At 33.3% G+C, this 25,702-nt stretch overlaps 1 protein-coding gene across 2 annotated transcripts; it reads right to left on the reverse strand.

The window, feature by feature from the left end:
* LOC132550208 (uncharacterized) lies at window positions 1-23,441 on the reverse strand. Of its 2 annotated transcripts, XM_060214243.1 has the most exons (14): window positions 23,298-23,441; window positions 21,834-21,897; window positions 20,267-20,331; window positions 19,846-20,009; window positions 18,103-18,297; window positions 17,039-17,167; window positions 15,016-15,138; window positions 8,913-9,080; window positions 7,418-7,531; window positions 6,350-6,460; window positions 5,701-6,051; window positions 2,445-2,795; window positions 1,599-1,782; window positions 1-214 (listed from the first exon to the last, which is right to left on the reverse strand). In XM_060214243.1, the coding sequence occupies exons 2-14, from the start codon at window positions 21,876-21,878 to the stop codon at window positions 16-18; spliced, it is 2,199 nt and encodes a 732-aa protein (XP_060070226.1). In that variant the 5' UTR covers window positions 21,879-21,897; window positions 23,298-23,441; the 3' UTR covers window positions 1-15. The 2 variants fall into 2 exon arrangements, with proteins under 2 accessions (XP_060070226.1, XP_060070227.1); XM_060214244.1 differs by lacking the exon at window positions 5,701-6,051.
* Window positions 23,442-25,702: the final 2,261 nt, after the last annotated feature.

Here is a 25,702-nt window from a genome sequence, read left to right on the forward strand (position 1 = left end):
TATGTATCATATTAATTAAACCTTGTCATAAAATTGTTCACAGTATTGGCACTTAGGATGGTGCTGCTGAAAGACCTGTTTGATCTTGTAATGAGGATATTTCTGTGTATAAAAATATAACACTTGTCCCAACTTAATACCAAGCTTCACAAAGTAGTTATTTATCACAGAGGCAAAGTAGGCATTTCCTGGAGGTGGATTTTGCATGGTCATTCTGCAAAGAAAAATTTAAACAGAGTTAATATAATCAAACCTCTATCCCCTGATGAAGGACATATACACAGTTATACAAACAGTCCTTCATACCTCCAACAAAGTAATGGACAGACTGATAGACAGACAGACAGAATGACACAGAAGAACTTATATGGGTGTCCATTCATATGAGGTTTATGAAACAGGTTTCATATTTTTTTCATTTTATTCAGCCTCTGGCAATGTAAAATAAAAAGCATTGTGATAAGTTTAACAAATTTCTTATGAATGGAAGCTAATATAAGATTTTCTACGTCAGTCTTTCAATATTTGAAAAAAAACATGAATGTAATATTCTGTTTATCACATAAATTTGATTCTTTTACCAACATTTATAAACAGAATATTTTTAGCTCAATAGTCCTGGTGTTGATACAAGCCTGAAGCATAATGAAATGAAGGTTTACCAAGTTCATTCAAAGTCCTTGAGCAGCTTTCATAGTCACTAGGGTGAAATGTGTAGAAATCTTCAAATGACTTGTCAATACTTCTAATATTTGAAAGGTTCAAGGTAATGATATTAAGCCTGTAGTATGCTGGGAAGAAGAGCTACCAACAAATGTATTTCTGCTCTTCATACACCTTCCTCTCAATAACCAAAAAGACCCATAGTACGCATAGTAGACCTGTTGCTTGCTGGAATACAGGACTAACAAGTTTATTCAAAGGAATGACCTTTACTAGCTTTTAAGGTCAAAGGGTCAAATACGTTAATAACTTCAAATTACTTCTTCTCTATAACCAAATAGCACTTGGTACTGACAGTGGCAAGAAGCATACTGGTGTGTAAGCTTAAGGCTACCTTTAGTTTGTTTAAATAACTGACTCATTTTCACGATCTCAGTGATCTTATCTGTTGAAAATTTAAAATTTCTTTTCAATAGCAAATAGACAGTGGTATTTGTACAATTGTATGCTTGGGGATCAGGCTTTCAAGTTTACGGGAATTGACTTAATAAACTGACAAAGTCTGCAGAACAGGTGAGTGATTCAGGCCCATTTGGCCTAATGCATCACATTGACAAAATCTGACATGTTCTCACTCTTAATTAATATTTCTTTGGTGATATCACAATGCAGCTGACATGCCAAAGGTATGACATCACATTGGCAACAATGGGAATCTTTAGTAAATCACATTTTACTAGTTCATGTTACACACATTATAATGAAAACAATAGGTATTATGACATTGATAGTGGGGGATTATGTGATAAAGTCATCTTTATAAAGCGACAGACATACTTGACATTCTGGTATAGACTAAAGGTCAGATGAATGAACAGCGAAAAGGCTGTTCTTTGCCATAATACCAGTGAGTGATTAGTATTGTTATTACTTACTTCAATCCTGTAAGACACTCAGGCAAGTGTTCTATATTGTATTGGTGCAAAATCCAACAGGAAACTCCCAACCAGTTTTGTGTTTGACAAGGATCTGCTACCAATATTGTATCTAAGCTTGAAAAGAACTCTAGAGCATTCCGTTCATTTCTGAAGTCACAAAATGTCATACATTCACCAGGTTCTGTAAAAGAAAACATCATGCTATTATTGGAAGCAAAATTTTTACCTATAAATTGCCAAAATATTATGATGTTCATTTGATAGGTCAAGGCCAAACTCCTCTTATCAACCTTGATACTGTACATTTGTTATTTCTATTAGAACCACAAAATAAGAGCATACTTGCCTTATACCTTTTCAAAAATTTAATGCGAGAGATTTTGCATGCTCAAATATAGATAAAATGTAAATATATACTCTCCAGTGAAGAACTAAAGAATTTGCGCTCTTTCCCCTGTTGGGATCACCCCTTATACCAAAGGAGCTGAGACCCATGGTTTATACAAACGTCAGACATCATGGTACGCCAGAAGCCCACTTAGTCCTTTGGGAATTGTGACCTAAAAACTAGTTACCCCAACACTCAGTTCCAGAGATGGAATCAACATTCTAAATTTAAGAAAGTATTGCCCTGTGCTAAGGAGGTTTCAGAGCTAATTCAGTTGAAGTCCATACAGGATTTAAACAGGAGTAGTATTTTAAAGGAAGAGTTTACTGATGGTTTACTTCACATGACCAGACAAAAAACACAATGGCTTTAGGTCATGACTTAAAAACAGATCAAAACAATAAAAATATCAACAAGTATTCATGTTGCACAGTATGCTTTCAGAAGGTATTTACCAATTACTGGTACATCACATCTCTGGAGGTCTGCAGAAGCTTCATGCTGATGGTGACCACCAGTGCGATAAGGATCAGTTGTCTCCCTTTGCTGGTGACCACCTCTTTGGAGAAGGTCACCTTCTCCTATCAATGGTACAGGTGAGGCTTGACTTGTCACAGGAGGAGGTACTGGAGGAGATTCTGCAGAATTGGTTTGTATTTGATTACTGTCTTGGTCTTCACAGTGCTTTCCATTTGAATTACACAACACAGCTTGTTGAGTGAAGAGAAATTCAGAATCATCTTGTCCTGCCTGACTAACAGCAGGTGTATCCAAGGAGTCACAACCAACAGGACCACGTCTTGAACCTGAAAACCGTGTGGGTTGTAAATATTAGAAACATTGACTGACAAACATATCTTTATACAAATGTACAAACAGAACCAAAATATAGTCCAGAAATTTCTTCTCAGGGCTCTTTTTTTTCTTTTTCAACTTTTAGTTGCTGCAAATAAATACATACCAAACCACAATGATATTTAACAAACAGATAACTTTTTTTTTTTTATTGAAGTTTTTCTCCATAATCACATACAACTATACAATCTCACCTCACAATGATCCAAATTTGTGTACACACATACATTTTAGTAGCATACTGTACTGTACAACTAACACTTAATGATATAAATTTGTATACACACATACTTTGTAATAGTATACTGTACTATACAACTTACACATAATGATATAAATTTGTATACACATGTACTTAGTAATATACTATATTTTCACACAAAAAAACATGTGCATATATCTGTTTATCAAGTTGGTAACTTAAAGTATAGTTGTATAATTTTTATTTTAATCAGCAGATTGCCCGAGTTTTTTCAAAATTTATTTTAAGTCTTGATACTTTTCCAAAATCTTCCAAAATATTTAATGTTGTTTCAAGGGACACTGGATCATCTGAGAGTGTAAAAGATGTATCTTCTGCAAATTGGTTTATTAAATATTCTGAGTTGTTAATACTAATGCCGTTTATATCTGGATTAATTTTTAAAGCTGAACTTAGTAGTTCTACACATAAAATAAATATATAGGGACTCAAAGGGTCGCCCTGCCTTACCCCATGCTGTACATCAAAAAATTCTGAACAATGCCCATTGTTTAAAATACAACAAGAACTGTTTTTATACAGAGCTTTAATCCATTTAATAATTGAAGGCCCAAAACCATAAAAATGTAAAGATTGAAAAATAAAACCAAAATCTAAAGAATCAAAAGCTTTTTCAAAGTCGATCAATAAAAGAAGTCCTGGAATATTTCTTTTTCCAGTATTTTCTATTATGTCTGCAACCAATCTAGTGCACTCTCCTATATATCTACCTTTTATAAAGCCTTTCTGTGTATCACTAATAAGAGTATCTAAAACTTTCTTTATCCTATTCGAAATAACAGATGATGCAATTTTATAATCTACATTTAAAAGAGTTATGGGCCTCCAATTTTTCATATACAACTTAGACTTTCCTTCCTTAGGGATACATGTAATTATACCACGTCGTTGTGAAATTGAAAATTGACCACCTATATGTGCCTGGTTTAAAGACCGTATAAAAAAATAATGAATATCTGGCCAGAAAAAGATATAGAACTCTACAGTGTATCCATCAATACCAGGCGATTTATTGTTCTTCATACCTTTTACTGAGAAGAGACACTCTCTGTATTCTAATTTACCTTCTAATTCGTCAATTTCTGCAACAGACAATTTTTTTATGAATGGATTTGTATCATCAAAAAAATATGCTGATTTCCTTCTGCGGTATTTTTTGTATATAATTTTTCGTAGTAATGTTTCTGTTCTTGAGTAATCTCTTCTAAATCAATCATCTCTTGTCCATTATCTTTTATAAGTTTCGGAATTAGTTTTTCCTGAAAATGTCTCTTCTCCAGATTACAAAAATATTTGGAACTTTTTTCACCTTCTACTTTCCACCTTGATTTTGCCCTTAAAATAATACCATTTATTTTCCTCTCCCACAGTAGTTTTAGGTCATTCTCTACCTCTTCAATAAGTTCTAGCTGTCTATATTTTGCTTTTTGTAGTGTTTCTAATCTGGTTTCTGTTTTTCTTCCCTTTCTCTTTTTTTCTGTGCTGTATAAGCAGTAGTTTTTCCCCTAAGAGTAAATTTCATGGTTTCCCATAATAAAGAGTCACTGATACTAAATGTCAACAAATCTTTGTTTTCTACCTCAGGATTTTCTGCATATTGATTAACTACTTCATTTATACATTACCCCTTTACTAAATCTGTATAGTCTGGATCTCTCAGCAAACTATTATTAAACTTCCATGTTCCCTTTCCCCTTTTTCGTTTAATAAATTCTAACACTATTGATATTGGACTGTGGTCTGATCTATAGCTTATGCCTATGTCACTTTTTGTTACAGCAGAGATTAAATCAGAGGATACCAGATAATAGTCTAGTCTTGCTTGTTTCCTATTTGGACCATCCCAAGTATAAAAATTTACATCTTGATGCTGCTCTCACCAGATATCTACAAGATCAAAAGAATCCCCAATATCTATAATTTACCTTGATTGATTACAATATCTTTACAATAATTCTGTGGTGCATTCCAATCCCCACCTATAATGAATGACGTATTTTCACAAAATTCAAGGTGGTGAGAGAGTTGATGATAAAAGTTTACATCTGTGCTGTTTGGTCCATATACTGCTACTAGAGTTAAGTTCCAATCGCATGAGGTTAAATGAATATTTACCATTAAAAAATTACCATTTGCATCTTCTTTCCTGGACAACAAAGAGAATCCGAAAGAATTTTTAAACAAGATTGCTACCCCTCTACTGTTTGATACATATGAACTAAACCATGCCTCATATCCCCATTCTATTTTCCATAAGTTTTCAACCTTTTTAATGGAATGTGTATCTATAAGGAAAGTTATATCATAATTTTTCCTACATTTGTCAAAAAAATCCCTGCGCTTTATTGGATCTGAGGACAACCCTCTACAATTTACAATTGCCCTTGCTAATGAGGTTTCAGAGCTAATTCAGTTGAAGTCCATACAGGATTTAAACAGGAGTAGTATTTTAAAGGAAGAGTTTACTGATGGTTTACTTCACATGACCAGACAAAAAACACAATGGCTTTAGGTCATGACTTAAAAACAGATCAAAACAATAAAAATATCAACAAGTATTCATGTTGCACAGTATGCTTTCAGAAGGTATTTACCAATTACTGATACATCACATCTCTGGAGGTCTGCAGAAGCTTCATGCTGATAGTGACCACCAGTGCGATAAGGATCAGTTGTCTCCCTTCGCTGGTGACCACCTCTTTGGAGAAGGTCATCTTCTCCCATCAATGGAACAGGTGAGGCTTGACTTGTCACAGGAGGAGGTACTGGAGGAGATTCTGCAGAATTGGTTTGTATTTGATTACTGTCTTGGTCTTCACAGTGCTTTCCATTTGAATTACACAACACAGCTTGTTGAGTGAAGAGAAATTCAGAATCATCTTGTCCTGCCTGACTAACAGCAGGTGTATCCAAGGAATCACAACCAACAGGACCACGTCTTGAACCTGAAAACCGTGTGGGTTGTGAATATTAGAAACATTGACTGACAAACATATCTTTATACAAATGTACAAACAGAACCAAAATATAGTCCAGAAATTTCTTCTCAGGGCTCTTTTTTTTCTTTTTCAACTTTTAGTTGCTTCAAATAAATATATACCAAATCACAATGATATTTAACAAACAGACAACTTAGAAAGGTTTGACTTGAACCATTCAGAAAAAATTGACAGCATGTGAAAACAAAGATATGTTGTACAAGTGATTTTTGGAAGTTAAAAAAAATCATGCATGGGAACCTACCCAATGTATGAAGTTCATTCAAGTCCGTCAAACATTCAGCAGATTGTAAACACAGTTCTGAATCTGACAAACGAGAACCACTTTTTGGGATGCTGTGCTGCTGGTCTTGTTCTATACAAACAGTAAAAGTTATTCATTAACACAGGTACTTGTATTAAGTGTACAAGGTTTGTACAATGTTAAAGTACAAGAGTATTAATCCTGTCTCTCACTTCCCTGTTATGATTCAACATTCAAATAGATGACATAGATTTTCTGTGATGAATTTTTATCACATGTGGTTAGTTACTTTTCATGCTTTTGGTCAGAATCACCAAACAGTATAGATGAGGATTTCATTTTGCTTTATTCCTGGTCATAAAAGTTTGCATGAAATCTAATAACAAGCAAATATTTCTACACTCAATCAATATCTCATAAAATTCTCTGCTTCATTCAGAAACATGAAACTTGATCCATGTTAAATAGCCCAGGTCCCGACGACCATTCTTGAGAAATCAAACAACCACTTCGTGTGCATTGTATTGATTGCAACTGATCCAACTCCATGGTTAATTAGGGTAATTAAATGTCATGTGACATTGTTCATTATAAACCTAATGAGGTGAGGCCAATCAGAAGAAGACTAAGGATACTTTTAAATAATGCCTTCCTTAACAGAATTAGTTACACTGAGTGTTTATACAGATAATTTGAATAAAACTGCATATAAGTGACACAGTTTCTCCGCCCTAATCCTTTCTGTAAAAGGCTAATGTCTCAAATGATATCAGATTCCCTATAACAGTTCTATGGCCTGCTACTGCCATACCTGGCTTACATAAACTGTCAAGAAATTGGGAACAGAGATTCTTGGACCACTGGTAAATGAGAAGATTTATTGGTACAGATGGGGAGGTCATTGTTACTATGGAAACAAGAGTGAATTACAGTAAATTTCATTGACCTGAAAATCCATCATAACAGCTCAAAGTTACACTAATAAATCATAATGCATGTGTACTGTACAACCTGAAACCAAAATTCATTTTTTTCATACAGATCACACATTTCCCAGAACTGATCTACCTTCAGCGACTGCCATGTCTGGACTAGAGACCCAACTCCTTGGTAAAGAAATTGGACCACTTGGCAAGTGAGGATAGATTGTATATCCATCTTCCAAGTGACTTCCTGCAGACCCTGTAATTTTCATAAAAAATTAGATAAAGTATTTATTCTTATCCATTCCCATGGAAACAAGAAAATCAGGAAATATGACATCATACTGACTTCATTCAACTACTTCTATCAGATGTGACTATGGTTACCATGGTTTTTATGGTCAATCATGTAAGGCCACGGTGAACCATGAAAGGCAATGTTGCAGATCTTGGTTAACCATAAACCATTGTCAACCATTGTCAACCATTGACTTACATGATTGGCTATATTTCAGAACCAAAATATTTAATAGTTAACTATGAACTCACATGTATGTAAATGAACAATTTCACACAGGAATATTTATATTGATATAGAACAACATCCTAAAACACTAATTTTCAAACAGCTGGAAATAAACATTAGTCAACAATTAACATCCAAATCAAAGATGTACATGCACTTAACAAATGTGCTTCATAATTGATCTAAATCTATTTTTGGAGAAACTGAATTAATGTGCCCCTTGATGATTGAAATATTTACCTGTAGATTTGGTTTTACATGAGTTGACTTCAGCATTAAAATCTACCAGACTTCTAAGTTTCTTCATACCTGCCATATTTTTTTCTTGGCCAAGGAAGGACAATCAGGATAATTTAGAGTAATTTTGGGTGAAATGGGTGGACTCTATTTTCAAAACCGAAGTCAAAAAGTAGGACAGTTAACATATTAGAGTATTTCAAAATCTAGGAATAGTTCCATTTTCTGTTCCATTTTTGTTTATAAGAAATTTGTTAGTTTGTACAGCTTAACTAGGAGGTGAAATAGCACCACAGTTATGCAAATGATATGATATATGGCAGGTATCCGCAAGAAGTCAAAAAATATTTGCTATCTTCAAGGGACTGGATGTAAAATCATGAGGTTCCATAGACCTGTATCACTCGCCTTTTAAATGTTTAAAAATTGTGAAGTTACAAGAGTGTCCATCAAATATATTGAAACAGAATTAAGATATTAGTATACTTTAGCTCTTTAAAAGAGAAATACAGGTCATTACTTATCTCAAATAATTTGCCAGAGACTATATTAAGTACTATTTACAAGCCATATTGAGCTGATCCTCCCTCTTATTCTCGAGATCTTATTAACCGCAAGCCATGATTCTAACATCTAGGATGTAATTAGGCACCCTCACCAGTATTCCTGTAACCCTCAAAATTCAAGGATGAGTTATTTACTGGAAAACACTAATCACAATATACTAATCTTCTCTTTAGCTCAATCTGTAGAACATCAGACTTTTAAGTCAGACAACCCAGGTTTGATCCCTGGTATTGTAAATGCTCTCTGCTATTTACAGTTATTGTCAATTTGTAAGGTACTAATTAACTACAAGTATTTAAACTCTTTATACCTAAACCAGAACTTTCAGAATTTTCTTTTTTCTCTTTTACTTCAATCACATCACGTGTTTCAGTGGTTACTGAAAGAAGGGAATGTTTTTCCTCAGGGATATCTTCATAACTTCCATGTGAAGAAGGATCTGTAGAAGTCACAACAACAATACTTTCAGGAGGTTCCCCTGTAAATGCAGCATTTGATAAAACACTGATTACTGAAGGAGAAACAAAGTCCTATCAGACACATAATTCACAGCGTAACATTTGATTTTTGCTATGTTTATCATCTCATTAACAGCCACGGTCATTTGAACTTTGGGTTTATCACTTTGTTTGAAAATTTTCTTAAATGTTGATCAATCACACTGTCAAGATATTGTTTTCTTAACTATTTCTAAATTACCATATATACTGCATGTAGACTTTATACAAATAAAATCTGTTTATTTAAACAGTGTACCATTGTAATTGTATTGGACCTGTTCATTTGTATCACACATGTACACATTGTTCATTTACAGTGAGACAGGTAGAGAAAAATAAAATCTCATTGTAAATAATAAATATTCTGTACATAGTTGTTATGTGACAAAATCTTCTGATTATCATGTATCTAATATGTGCATGTAATTAATAAGTATTGTATTAAATATAAACTTGTAACAAGATAACAATGTATGTATTTATTATTGCCTTGTAATTAGTGAGCAGTGTATTGTATATCTATCTGTAATTAGAGAGCAGTGTATTGTATATATATCTGTAATTAGAGAGCAGTGTATTGTATATTTATCTGTATTTAGTGAGCAGTGTATTGTATATCTATCTGTAATTAGTGAGCAGTGTATTGTATATCTATCTGTAATTAGAGAGCAGTGTATTGTATATCTATCTGTAATTAGAGAGCAGTGTATTGTATACCTATCTGTAATTAGAGAGCAGTGTATTGTATATATATCTGTAATTAATGAGCAGTGTATTGTATATATATCTGTAATTAGTGAGCAGTGTATTGTATACCTATCTGTAATTAGAGAGCAGTGTATTGTATATATATCTGTAATTAGAGAGCAGTGTATTGTATATCTATCTGTAATTAGAGAGCAGTGTATTGTATATCTATCTGTAATTAGTGAGCAGTGTATTGTATATCTATCTGTAATTAGTGAGCAGTGTATTGTATATCTATCTGTAATTAGAGAGCAGTGTATTGTATATCTATCTGTAATTAGTGAGCAGTGTATTGTATATCTATCTGTAATTAGAGAGCAGTGTATTGTATATCTATCTGTAATTAGAGAGCAGTGTATTGTATATCTATCTGTAATTAGAGAGCAGTGTATTGTATATCTATCTGTAATTAGTGAGCAGTGTATTGTATATCTATCTGTAATTAGAGAGCAGTGTATTGTATATCTATCTGTAATTAGTGAGCAGTGTATTGTATATCTATCTGTAATTAGAGAGCAGTGTATTGTATATCTATCAGTAATTAGAGAGCAGTGTATTGTATATCTATCTGTAATTAGTGAGCAGTGTATTGTATATCTATCTGTAATTAGAGAGCAGTGTATTGTATATCTATCTGTAATTAGAGAGCAGTGTATTGTATATCTATCTGTAATTAGTGAGCTGTGTATTGTATATCTATCTGTAATTAGTGAGCAGTGTATTGTATATCTATCTGTAATTAGAGAGCAGTGTATTGTATATCTATCTGTAATTAGTGAGCAGTGTATTGTATATCTATCTGTAATTAGTGAGCAGTGTATTGTATATCTATCTGTAATTAGAGAGCAGTGTATTGTATATCTTTCTGTAAGTAGTGAGCAGTGTATTGTATATTTATCTGTATTTAGTGAGCAGTGTATTGTATATCTTTCTGTAATTAGTGAGCAGTGTATTGTATATCTATCTGTAATTAGTGAGCAGTGTATTGTATATTTATCTGTAATTAGTGAGCAGTGTATTGTATATCTATCTGTAATTAGAGAGCAGTGTAATGTATATCTATCAGTAATTAGAGAGCAGTGTATTGTATATCTATCTGTAATTAGAGAGCAGTGTATTGTATATCTATCTGTAATTAGTGAGCAGTGTATTGTATATCTATCTGTAATTAGTGAGCTGTGTATTGTATATATATCTGTAATAATGAGCAGTGTATTGTATATCTATCTGTAATTAGAGAGCAGTGTAATTCTATCTGTAATTAGTGAGCAGTGTATTGTATATCTATCTGTAATTAGTGAGCAGTGTATTGTATATCTATCTGTAATTAGAGAGCAGTGTATTGTATATCTATCTGTAATTAGAGAGCAGTGTATTGTATATCTATCTGTAATTAGAGAGCAGTGTATTGTATATCTTTCTGTAATTAGAGAGCAGTGTATTGTATATATATCTGTAATTAGTGAGCAGTGTATTGTATATCTATCTGTAATTAGAGAGCAGTGTATTGTATATCTATCTGTAATTAGAGAGCAGTGTATTGTATATCTATCTGTAATTAGTGAGCAGTGTATTGTATATCTATCTGTAATTAGAGAGCAGTGTATTGTATATCTATCTGTAATTAGAGAGCAGTGTATTGTATATCTATCTGTAATTAGAGAGCAGTGTATTGTATATCTATCTGTAATTAGTGAGCAGTGTATTGTATATCTATCTGTAATTAGAGAGCAGTGTATTGTATATCTATCTGTAATTAGAGAGCAGTGTATTGTATATCTATCTGTAATTAGTGAGCAGTGTATTGTATATTTATCTGTAATTAGTGAGCAGTGTATTGTATATATATCTGTAATTAGTGAGCAGTGTATTGTATATATATCTGTAATAATGAGCAGTGTATTGTATATCTATCTGTAATTCGTGAGCAGTGTATTGTATATCTATCTGTAATTAGTGAGCAGTGTATTGTATATTTATCTGTAATTAGTGAGCAGTGTATTGTATATCTATCTGTAATTAGAGAGCAGTGTATTGTATATCTATCTGTAATTAGTGAGCAGTGTATTGTATATCTATCTGTAATTAGAGAGCAGTGTATTGTATATCTATCTGTAATTAGAGAGCAGTGTATTGTATATCTTTCTGTAATTAGAGAGCAGTGTATTGTATATATATCTGTAATTAGTGAGCAGTGTATTGTATATCTATCTGTAATTAGAGAGCAGTGTATTGTATATCTATCTGTAATTAGAGAGCAGTGTATTGTATATCTATCTGTAATTAGTGAGCAGTGTATTGTATATCTATCTGTAATTAGATAGCAGTGTATTGTATATCTATCTGTAATTAGAGAGCAGTGTATTGTATATCTATCTGTAATTAGAGAGCAGTGTATTGTATATCTATCTGTAATTAGTGAGCAGTGTATTGTATATCTATCTGTAATTAGAGAGCAGTGTATTGTATATCTATCTGTAATTAGAGAGCAGTGTATTGTATATCTATCTGTAATTAGTGAGCAGTGTATTGTATATTTATCTGTAATTAGTGAGCAGTGTATTGTATATATATCTGTAATTAGTGAGCAGTGTATTGTATATATATCTGTAATAATGAGCAGTGTATTGTATATCTATCTGTAATTCGTGAGCAGTGTATTGTATATCTATCTGTAATTAGTGAGCAGTGTATTGTATATTTATCTGTAATTAGTGAGCAGTGTATTGTATATCTATCTGTAATTAGAGAGCAGTGTATTGTATATCTATCTGTAATTAGTGAGCAGTGTATTGTATATCTATCTGTAATTAGAGAGCAGTGTATTGTATATCTATCTGTAATTAGAGAGCAGTGTATTGTATATCTATCTGTAATTAGAGAGCAGTGTATTGTATATCTATCTGTAATTAGTGAGCAGTGTATTGTATATCTATCTGTAATTAGAGAGCAGTGTATTGTATATCTATCTGTAATTAGAGAGCAGTGTATTGTATATCTATCTGTAATTAGTGAGCAGTGTATTGTATATCTATCTGTAATTAGAGAGCAGTGTATTGTATATCTATCTGTAATTAGTGAGCAGTGTATTGTATATCTATCTGTAATTAGAGAGCAGTGTATTGTATATCTATCTGTAATTAGGGAGCAGTGTATTGTATATCTATCTGTAATTAGTGAGCAGTGTATTGTATATCTATCTGTAATTAGAGAGCAGTGTATTGTATATCTATCTGTAATTAGTGAGCAGTGTATTGTATATCTATCTGTAATTAGAGAGCAGTGTATTGTATATCTATCTGTAATTAGAGAGCAGTGTATTGTATATCTATCTGTAATTAGTGAGCAGTGTATTGTATATCTATCTGTAATTAGTGAGCAGTGTATTGTATATCTATCTGTAATTAGAGAGCAGTGTATTGTATATCTATCTGTAATTAGTGAGCAGTGTATTGTATATCTATCTGTAATTAGTGAGCAGTGTATTGTATATCTATCTGTAATTAGAGAGCAGTGTATTGTATATCTTTCTGTAATTAGTGAGCAGTGTATTGTATATTTATCTGTATTTAGTGAGCAGTGTATTGTATATCTTTCTGTAATTAGTGAGCAGTGTATTGTATATCTATCTGTAATTAGTGAGCAGTGTATTGTATATTTATCTGTAATTAGTGAGCAGTGTATTGTATATCTATCTGTAATTAGAGAGCAGTGTAATGTATATCTATCAGTAATTAGAGAGCAGTGTATTGTATATCTATCTGTAATTAGAGAGCAGTGTATTGTATATCTATCTGTAATTAGTGAGCAGTGTATTGTATATCTATCTGTAATTAGTGAGCTGTGTATTGTATATATATCTGTAATAATGAGCAGTGTATTGTATATCTATCTGTAATTAGTGAGCAGTGTATTGTATATCTATCTGTAATTAGAGAGCAGTGTATTTTATATCTATCTGTAATTAGTGAGCAGTGTATTGTATATCTATCTGTAATTAGTGAGCAGTGTATTGTATATCTATCTGTAATTAGAGAGCAGTGTATTTTATATCTATCTGTAATTAGTGAGCAGTGTATTGTATATCTATCTGTAATTAGTGAGCAGTGTATTGTATATCTATCTGTAATTAGAGAGCAGTGTATTGTATATCTATCTGTAATTAGTGAGCAGTGTATTGTATATCTATCTGTAATTAGAGAGCAGTGTATTGTATATCTATCTGTAATTAGAGAGCAGTGTATTGTATATCTATCTGTAATTAGAGAGCAGTGTATTGTATATCTATCTGTAATTAGAGAGCAGTGTATTGTATATCTATCTGTAATTAGAGAGCAGTGTATTGTATATCTTTCTGTAATTAGAGAGCAGTGTATTGTATATATATCTGTAATTAGTGAGCAGTGTATTGTATATCTATCTGTAATTAGAGAGCAGTGTATTGTATATCTATCTGTAATTAGAGAGCAGTGTATTGTATATCTATCTGTAATTAGAGAGCAGTGTATTGTATATCTATCTGTAATTAGTGAGCAGTGTATTGTATATCTATCTGTAATTAGAGAGAAGTGTATTGTATATCTATCTGTAATTAGAGAGCAGTGTATTGTATATCTATCTGTAATTAGTGAGCAGTGTATTGTATATTTATCTGTAATTAGTGAGCAGTGTATTGTATATATATCTGTAATTAGTGAGCAGTGTATTGTATATATATCTGTAATAATGAGCAGTGTATTGTATATCTATCTGTAATTCGTGAGCAGTGTATTGTATATCTATCTGTAATTAGTGAGCAGTGTATTGTATATTTATCTGTAATTAGTGAGCAGTGTATTGTATATCTATCTGTAATTAGTGAGCAGTGTATTGTATATCTATCTGTAATTAGTGAGCAGTGTATTGTATATCTATCTGTAATTAGTGAGCAGTGTATTGTATATCTATCTGTAATTAGAGAGCAGTGTATTGTATATCTATCTGTAATTAGTGAGCAGTGTATTGTATATCTATCTGTAATTAGTGAGCAGTGTATTGTATATCTATCTGTAATGTATTGTATATCTATCTGTAATTAGTGAGCAGTGTATTGTATATCTATCTGTAATTAGTGAGCAGTGTATTGTATATTTACCAGTTATAAGTAACAGCATATTAAATGTTTACCTCTGCCTGTGTACGTTCTTCCTCTTGGACAACAACACAATCTCTTCTTAAACTTGTTTAGTAGTAACCCAATCACAAATACAACCACGCAAGCGATCACTACAGCTAATATCACAATCAAATCTGAAAATAAGGCAAAAAAAGATAATCAAACTTAGGTTAGTATGGAGAAATGAGCCTGATATAACCTTCACCATGATATTAGTACGTGGTTTAATGTATGTTGGTGAAACAAAATGACAAACTACGTAGGAATGGTTTTTGTTCTGAAGTGAACTGTGTCAACATTACAACATTACGGACACATAATGGCTTTATACACTTCATTTAAAGGAAAAGTTTTGAACCAAAGTTAGTGTGCAAAGAGGTTCCTTCTGACATCTCTTCAAATGAGATGTAATCACAGACACAGAAACCACGAGGTCTACATCATATTTGAATGATGAATGTATAGAATTTGACTGTTCACACATGTACAAAATCCCAATCTCATGCCAGTTAAAAATATCAGATGATGAAAAGTTTTAAACAATTTTTGGAACGGAAGTTTGGTGTCAACTGTTTTATCCGAGACAATCTGTACTCACAGCAAACTTTTTTGTAAATGATGCTACGATGCCTTTTACAATGACCTATAAACCGTTTGAACTATGAGCAATCCTTAAATTAAGTTTAAAGATCCAGTATCCAAGTACCTTTTAAACAGACATTGCTCATTGTCATTGTAATTTCCTCATTGACAAAAAATTGACAATAACTAACCCCTTTCATGTGGCTCTAAAAGCTTAGCATTCTGTTTCAAAATTTCTATCAAAGTGCTAGATCTGATATCAAAATCCTTGATTATGTTTGGTTGTGAATTATACTAAAATGTACTTAGCGAAAAAATCAATGAAGAAAAAGATACCAAGGATGAGATCATCAAAACGATCAAATTTCAAATTCAATATCTTCGTCGAGTTTGGTTTAAGATCTTCCAACAGACTTTGGCGTAATATGAGAACTAATTGCCCCTCTCATACTCTTTTATGTTTTCATATGAATTTTTCATAGAGCAAAATAGGTCACAAAGACCTTGCAAAGTCCTTCAATTTCACTTTCAGATATATTGATGATATCTTTAAATAACAAGATATTTACTGTCTATGTTCATCTTATACACTCTTCAGAATTGGAAATCAATTACATGAACTGCGCTACATCAGCTGCTTACCACCTACAACGAAACCATCAAAGACAACTTTCTAGCACACTGTTTCCCTATTCTGAATTTTCTATTTCTGGATAGCAACAACTCTGCACCCCAAACCTATGATATTTACAAGTCACCGTTGATTCACTATTCTAAGGCTTTTTCCCAGTATCATAATTTCATTGCAAGTTGTCAGCAACTGACAGACAAACACAGGATTTCTATAGATGATGAAGATTATAGGTAAGTTTTGTGCTTTTCATAACGATATCATCAAGAATTAAGACATTTCTTTGTGTGATATGAAGCTGAGCATATTTAATGTTCCTTAGTATATATGGTGGTTCCATTGGTGGTTACCTTGCTCTCCATTGGAACCCTACTTACTCAGACAGACCATGCAAATCATTCTTTTGTTCATATTTTGCCCTTGTTTCATCACCTTTGTCTTTGAATTATGATCTGATTCCATTTAACATGACTGTATTTTCTTTGTTGTCTATGGAGACCTTGAACTTGCAAATTCAGTGAAATCTGCCCTGTAAATCTTGGTGAGTCTAAGTCAGAAAATGTCAGACTACCTTTTCAAGGAAGATTTTTGAAAACCCAAACTACACCAACAGTCAGATATAATCAGTGTAAGTAAAGAATTGTAAAAAATGACATCAGTAATGATTTAACATAGCGGCTTCACAATTGTCCATTGATTCTCATTCAGATGTTGTGAAATCTTTAAAAAAAGCTTTAGTGAGGACAATAAGGCATATATCATTTTCAAGTTTTTCTTCCATGAAACTATGTCATTTCAGTTTTAGAAATTAATCATGTTACCTGGATTTAACACATCTGAGTCTCTGTGCTGATCTGTTCCATTTTCTGGTTGCACACCACTGCTAGGTGGTAAACGTATTGAAGCTGATTGGTTCCTTATAGGGGGAAGTGTCACTACTAACTTTGGAGCTGATGACAAAGAAAATTAAAAACATTAGATATCAATATCACATTAGATATGTCACCTTTGATGACTGGATTAGTGGTTGTAGTGATGGCTGGATTAGTGGGAGTAGTGATGGCTGGATTAGTGGGAGTAGTGATGACTGGATTAGTGGGAGTAGTGATGGCTGTATTAGTGGGAGTAGTGATGGCTGGATTAGTGGGAGTAGTGATGACTGGATTAGTGGGAGTAGTGATGGCTGGATTAGTGGGAGTAGTGATGACTGGATTAGTGGGAGTAGTGATGACTGGATTAGTGGGAGTAGTGATGGCTGGATTAGTGGGAGTAGTGATGGCTGGATTAGTGGGAGTAGTGATGGCTGGATTAGTGGGAGTAGTGATGGCTGGATTAGTGGGAATAGTGATGGCTGGATTAGTGATGACTGGATTAGTGGGAGTAGTGATGGCTGGATTAGTGGGAGTAGTGATGGCTGGATTAGTTGGAGTAGTGATGGCTGGATTAGTGGGAGTAGTAATGACTGGATTAGTGGGAGTAGTGATGGCTGGATTAGTGGGAGTAGTGATGGCTGGATTAGTGGGAGTAGTAATGACTGGATTAGTGGGAGTAGTGATGACTGGATTAGTGGGAGTAGTGATGACTGGATTTGTGGGAGTAGTGATGGCTGGATTAGTGGGAGTAGTGATGACTGGATTAGTGGGAGTAGTGATGACTGGATTAGTGGAAGTAGTAATGACTGGATTAGTGGAAGTAGTGAAGTGAAGGATGAATTAGTGAGAAAAATAATGGCTGCATTAAAGATGAATTATAGTGATAGATGATTTGATATTATCCTGACTATACCACAACACTTTCTATTCCTCTCCATTGTCTTTAGTATGAAAAGACACTGATATTGATAGTGAAGCTGTTAAATCATGATGTATATAGAGTAAAACATTACTGTCTTGTATACATATAGGTGGCACCACAGTCTCATTCCACTGTTTGTTCTCCCCACATCTCAGCTGGTTACCCTTGGACAGAATGAACCCAGCCACACACTCAGGTACACATGTCTGGTACACAGATCCAGTAACTTTTCCAAACGGCCAACACCTGTACCTTCCATTGTCATATTCTGGCAGTGAGTTACAACCTATACATACAGGAAAAGTTTCATATTTTATTACTCTTTCAGCCAATATATAATATTCAGGTGTTACACAGACATTAAAGTGTGATACAGATGTTAAAGTGAGATACAGACATTCAGGTGTGATACAGACATTCAGGTGTGACAGACATACAGGTGTGATACAGACATTCAGGTGAGATACAGACATCCAGGTGTTACACAGACATTAAGGTGTGATACTGATGTTCAAGTAAGATACAGAAATCCAGGTGTGATGCAAATATTCAGGTGTTACACAGACATTAAGGTGTGATACAGATGTTAAAGTGAGATACAGAAATCCAGGTGTGATACAGACATTCAGGTGTAACAGACATTCAGGTGTGATACAGACATTCAGGTGTGATACAGACATTCATGTATTATACAGACATTCATGTATTATACAGACATTCATGTTTTATACAGACATTCATGTGTTATACAGACATTCAGGTGTGATACAGACATTCATGTATTATACAGACATTCAGGTATTATACATATTATACAGACATTCAGGTATTTTGCAGACACTGAATGTGACACAGACTTTCAGGTGTGACATATACATTTAAGTATTATACAGACATTCAGGTATTATACAGACATTCAGGTATTATACATATTATACAGACATTTATGTATTATACAGAAACAAGTATTATACAGAAACAAGTATTATAGAGACATTTATGTATTATACAGAAACAAGTATTATACAGACACTCAAGTATGACAAAGACATTCAGGTTTGATGCTGACATTCAGGTGTGATTCATACATTCAGGTGTCATACAGACATTCAGGTGTCATACAAACAATCAGGTGTGACACAGACATTCAGGTGTGATATAGACATTTCAATTTGACACTGACAATCAATTATTATACTGATATTCAGGTGTGACACAGACATTCAGGTGTTATACAGACATTCACATGTGATACTGATATTCAAGTGAGATTACAGACATTCAAGTGAGGTACAGACATTCATGTGAGACACAGACATTCAAGTGAAGTACAGACATTCAAGTGAGGTACAGACATTCATGTGAGGTACAGACATTCAAGTGAGGTACAGACATTCAAGTGAGACACAGACATTCCAGTGAGACACAGACATTCAAGTGAGACACAGACATTCAAGTGAAATACAGACATTCAAGTGAGACACAGACATTCAAGTGAGGTACAGACATTCAAGTGAGGTACAGACATCCATGTGAGGTACAGACATTGAAGTGACGTACAGACATTCAAGTGAGACACAGACATTCAAGTGAGACACAGACATTCAAGTGAGGTACAGACATTCAAGTGAGGTACAGACATTCAAGTGAGATACAGACATTCAAGTAATGTACAGACATTCTAATTATGACACACACTTTCAGGTATAGTATAAGGACACATTTGTGATACAGATGATATTTCTCCAAAACATTGAGGTTTGTTGGTGAGACAAATCCTTGTGATAAGGAGAATCAGGGAGACAGAAAATGTGTACAGGAGCTAGTCCCTTACCTACAATTGGACCACAGTTACACCAGGGATATTGTGTTGAGGTTTTGTTGATTTCATTTTGTTCTTTACAGGCCAAGTTGATACCACCTACTCCACATTGGCCATAAACATCATCCGGACAAATGTGACACAGTTGTTCGTCTTCACTTGATGTTTTAAAGATACTAAAAACAAGTAAGTGATTAATGTTATCAAGGGAGATAAATACTGCACATACATTTTTTTATGTTAAAATTTGCCAAAGTGATGTAGATATATATGATAATGGTACAACTATATGCCAACTTTTCTAATTACCAAATTAACTAAGCACTTTTGATAAAGAAATGTAAATCTTCATACATATGGAGAATGATACTGTAACTAATTACTGTAGACATTTAACACTGGAAAGATATTACAGTGTACTAAATTTACTTACAATTTTCCTGTCTCTCCTGACAACAGGTAATCTGAATATTTTTCACCAACAACAAAATGTATCCCCTGAGAAAAAGAACAACGAGTACTTAGTCAAAACAATACTTATTGGTTCTTTAATCACTTATAACAACTGAGTGCAGTGAATGGAAACGAAACTGTTGTGATCTTTATCAAACAAAATACCCTACAGTATTGAATTACTAAATCATCAACATAAAGGACAAAATATATCTACTTGGTTGCTGCCTTCCAGTTCTATGGAGAAATCTTGCAGACAGATTAATGGTGAAATAATATGACTTCTTACAACACTTGCAAAAAAGAGGTTTAAAATATATTTTTTTAGAAGAATGAACTTGTCAAAAGGAGACTCTGCTGTTATATAACACCTTTCTGAAGCTTGTTGTTTTAAGCAGGTGCAAACTCAACCTTGAACTTTTGTGCCCATGCTTATACAAACAAAACAGTCAAGAAACTAATCTTTTAGCTGCTAGTGAGTAAAATAAGTATGGAGATGTATTTTGAGGTGGTATCTGTAAGTAAAGTAAGTATGAAGATATATTTTGAGGTGGTATCTGTAAGTATAGTAAGTATGAAGATATATTTTGAAGTGGTGTCTGTAAGTACAGTAAGTATGGAGATATATTTTGAAGTGGTGTCTGTAAGTACAGTAAGTATGAAGATATATTTTGAGGTGGTATCTGTAAGTATAGTAAGTATGGAGATATATTTTGAAGTGATGTCTGTAAGTACAGTAAGTATGAAGATATATTTTGAGGTGGTATCTGTAAGTATAGTAAGTATGAAGATATATTTTGAGGTGGTATCTGTAAGTACAGTAAGTATGAAGATATATTTTGAGGTGGTGTCTGTAAGTATAGTAAGTATGAAGATATATTTTGAAGTGGTGTCTGTAAGTACAGTAAGTATGAAGATATATTTTGAAGTGGTGTCTGTAAGTACAGTAAGTATGAAAATGTATATTAATATGGTATCTGTAAATATATTAACGATGATCAGTAGGTACATGTTTCGTAAGAATGAAGATGTAAATGTATATGTATGTTATCTGGTTTCCCTGTATGTAACATCCACTTCCTGTATGTAATATGTACTTCCTGTATGTAACATGTACTTCTTGTATGTAACATGTACTTCTTGTATGTAATATGTTCTTGTATGTAACATATACTTCTTGTATGTAAAATCTACTTTCTATATGTTATATGTACTTCCTGTATGTAAAATATATTTCTCGTATGTAACATATATTTCTTGTATGTAACATCTACTTTCTATATGTAATATGTATTTCCTGTAGCTAACATACTGTTTATGTAAGGTGTTTTCCTGTATGTAATCTATTGTTCCTGTATGTAAATAAATTTTCCATGTAGCGATATAATTTCTATAAAACATTTTCCAATATGTACATATGTTCATGTACATATTCTGTTGTTCTTCTGTAAGTAATCAATTTCCCTGTATGCAATGCTGCATGTTTTTTTTATGTGTGTTACATGTTCACCTGTATACATATTGTTGTATGGTATAAATAACATTACCAGTAGCAGGGTTACTGAAAGACACAACCTGGTTACTACAGCCATTCACATGAAACCAAAAAATCTGAAATGTATACAAAGGTACATGAGTATATAAAGTATGCTGCAGATGATTACCTGATATATATACAACACAAGTAGTCATGGTGAAATAGTTCTACAGTTGAGTTTTCAATCCTTTAACTCTCAGACTACAGTAACTGTCCACACTTTTAAATAACAATACTGAAATCCATACTGCATCTTCTTCAATCAAGTTGCAAAAGTGATAACATAAATGCATTCACATTTGTCCATTGGAAACAAAAACAAAATTGGAAATGTATATCAAACAAGAACAAGGCCCCCATCATCAATATTTAATGAATAAATACACCACATTAATTGAAGACTTTTTAACTTGCATCAATGGGTTATCTCATTTTAACAGATTTTGATTTTTTGACAATCCCCTATTTCAAATTTTGTATCCACAGAAGGTGAATCTTGTTGAGGAGTGGATTAAACTTGGATTGGACTAGGTTGTATCAGGATTCTAAATTTGAGGGGTATTGGACAGAAATGTAAAAGTTGTGGAATACTGTTTTTTTAAAACTTAATAGGAAAGTAAATATTCTATCACAAACTAAAATGACTTTAGGGTTGAATTTTCTGTAGTTTTATTCCTGTCACAAACATCAGTTCAGCATGTGTTAATTCTGTTGTTTCTACAAGATATCAAGGTACATGAACTTGCCACTGTACCATTTATATGTAGCAGGGGTTATTTTTCATTTTAGTGTATCTGGAAAGATTTAAAACCTAAGACCTCTAGCTTACTAGACTTAAACTCAATTGATCAAGCTACATGTATATGTAAACATGTAAATAGCCCTCCCTAGCTAACAAATATGCTACAGCAAATTCTTACAAAAGCTGACCTCAACAAAGTCACTTGTCATCAAGTATGGTGTATTCCCCGCTAAGATATGAGCAGTATAACAACAAGGGTTGTTTCACATGTTTATACAAAACCCGACTCTCCCATAATACTACAAGAAATTAAGGCGCGGTGTGTAATGGCTGAATTACGGAGACGAAGAATCCGTAATATCCGGAACTGATATAAAACTAGCTAAACTATGTGTAATCTACACATTACATCCAGTTTCCTGCGGTTACAGCGACGCTTGTGAAAGTAACATTAAGTATTATTCCCGAGTCTCTCAATGTATGTGGGCACCAATGCAACTTTATTTATTTCAATGTCTCTGCTACTAGTCTGGTGTTCAGCAAGTCCAGTTAATGAGAATATGTCCCCAATCCAAGTAGTACACCCCCCCCCCGCCCTCCACTCACCAAATTCTCAGATAAATACCAGATACGTTGTCCACTGTACTAAATTAAAATTTCTTGGGTTTCTATCCTCTATCCAGGGATCTGTGTTTACAGCGACAGGTCTCTGGTCATTATGAGTATACTTACCAGCTTAATGCGTATATCTGGCTGCTGGTAAATTCATTTTCTTTTCACAGTCGACGATCTTGTAATCAATAACCTCACCATACATTTGATCAGAGACATATATAACACATATACATCTCTGATAAAGACTATTAAAATGCTACTGATGGTTTCGTTGTTGATAGAATAGTGAGCGTTATTTTGACACAGATTCGCAAACTTTACGTTAGGTTTTTCCGTTGGGTTTCCCCGTGTTTTAATGCGCATGTGTTGCATTATTTACTTAACTGCAACTGATTTTAAACTATCATGGCTACCTTTGCACTACTAGCCGTCTACACTAAGCGTCTGACAGGGATACCCAAATACACCCAAATCATTCACAAATACACCCCATTACACCCAAATCTTTCACAAATATACCCAAAATATACCCCAATATACCCAATTTAAGACAAATCTTACCCAAATATACCCAAAATATACTCAAATAAAGCCAAATCGATTTACAGGAACGGGCCGTAACGGACTCTGTATTATCAGGGTCGTAAATCTGTTATAGATACGTTTCTGGTATGATATTTTATTACTAATAAACGATATACACATGATCAAATAGACTATCTTTGTCTAATTTTAGCTTCCATTTACTAAGGCAATTCACATAAATCCCGTAATACCATATAGGCTAACGGGCAGAAACGGACAAAAATGAAGCGGGAACGAATTTGGGTATATTTGGGTACGATTTGGCGTTATTTGGGTGTATTTGGGTATATTTGGGTAAATCGTCGCGCCGTCTGACAGGGGCGCGTCGATTTACCCAATAAAACGCAATACTACACAATAACACCCAATAACTACCCAATAACACCCAATAACACCCAATAACTACCCAATAGTTATATACTAGCCGACACGACTAGGCTATGTGCCAAGAGTCATCATCAAGGTATCGGTTGAATATTTTGTGTATATTTTACGTTTTTAATTTGTCATTTTGACGATGAGACGTGTTTTGGTCAATTATAAATAATGCAATTTTACACATTGTCTGTATATTCTCCATATAATAATTACATTATATTTCGATAAGAAACTTCAGAGATATAAAAGGTTATAATATGTACCAACTTTTACGAAATGTCATCATTAACTCAACGGTTATATAAGAAATGGGAATTATTGGCGGGGAAGTGGAAACCAAATTTAATGTCGAATATAAGAAATGTTATGTAAAATATTATCAGTAAAATGTAAATTTAATTCCATACTCATATATAAAATTTAGTCAAATTTCGTTAAAAACAAAGGTGAAAAAAATTATTGAATAGATCTCAAAATACATGAAATATATAGAGAAAATGACGTCTCCGATGACTTATGGCACAAAACTAGATGTTATTCAATAGTCTATCGTCTGTGAAAATTTTGCATAGTGGCATATATTTAATTAGAGTGGCGAGAGATCACACTCGGCAAAGTCGTCATTCGGAAACTTCCCAGCTGATCTGATCGTCATTCGGGGCGATCATGTGACATGCTGCGCAACTCATCAGGGTAAAATAGGAATACCACGGTGCAAATGTTAATATTTTAGATAAACTTTGACTTTATATAAAAAGTCGAAAGATTAATAGGTACGAAATGGATAGTTAATTCGGCACACCATGGCCCACTATGTTAATAACTCATTTATACTTTGCATCTTGTCAAGGATACCATAACTAAATAATTACATCAATTGACAACAAGAATTGTTTAATATGTTATATTTTATTTCTGCATCAATATCACCAGGTAACAATAAACATATACAGTAAAATCAAGACATATGATCACTTTCAATACAACCCCTTTAGTAATCATGGTAATCGTATCCTAGCAGTCATCCACACCATACACAGTGACAAAAACATTTCCAGACAATTAATATACATTAATGGCATTTAATACAAATTACATCAAATTTATACCATATCGTCATTAATGTTTTAATTACATGGTAATAATAATGAGTGGACAGTATACTGAGCTAGAGTATAAAATATTTTATACTACGATGTCCAGCTTACGAAAATTTAAAACCATTTTTGGAGAAACATCCTAAAACTCCTTCTGTTTATAAACTAAACATTTATGTGTATTTATGTGTACCAGATGTTAATTTTCTAGTCTATACATGTTTGTATATAAAGCCGAACAGCTTCCATAGTAAAACAACCTGACCAGGAACCCACTATATAAAAGCTAGTTTTATCTTAAACTGAACCAGATGTGTGGTTTATCAACTGAATTACAAATGTATTTTCTTCAGTTTATTAAACCTGGTTTTTTCTTAACGTTGACGCCTCCTTTGCCCTGGTCTTTTGCCACACGCGTCTTTGGGTTTGACACAGGCGAAGGAGGCGTTTTTAGATTTTACC

This window comes from Ylistrum balloti, unplaced genomic scaffold (genome assembly GCF_031769215.1).
Source record: "Ylistrum balloti isolate Yb309-2 unplaced genomic scaffold, AGI_CSIRO_Ybal_v1 Utg370110, whole genome shotgun sequence".
NCBI lineage: Eukaryota > Metazoa > Mollusca > Bivalvia > Pectinida > Pectinidae > Ylistrum > Ylistrum balloti.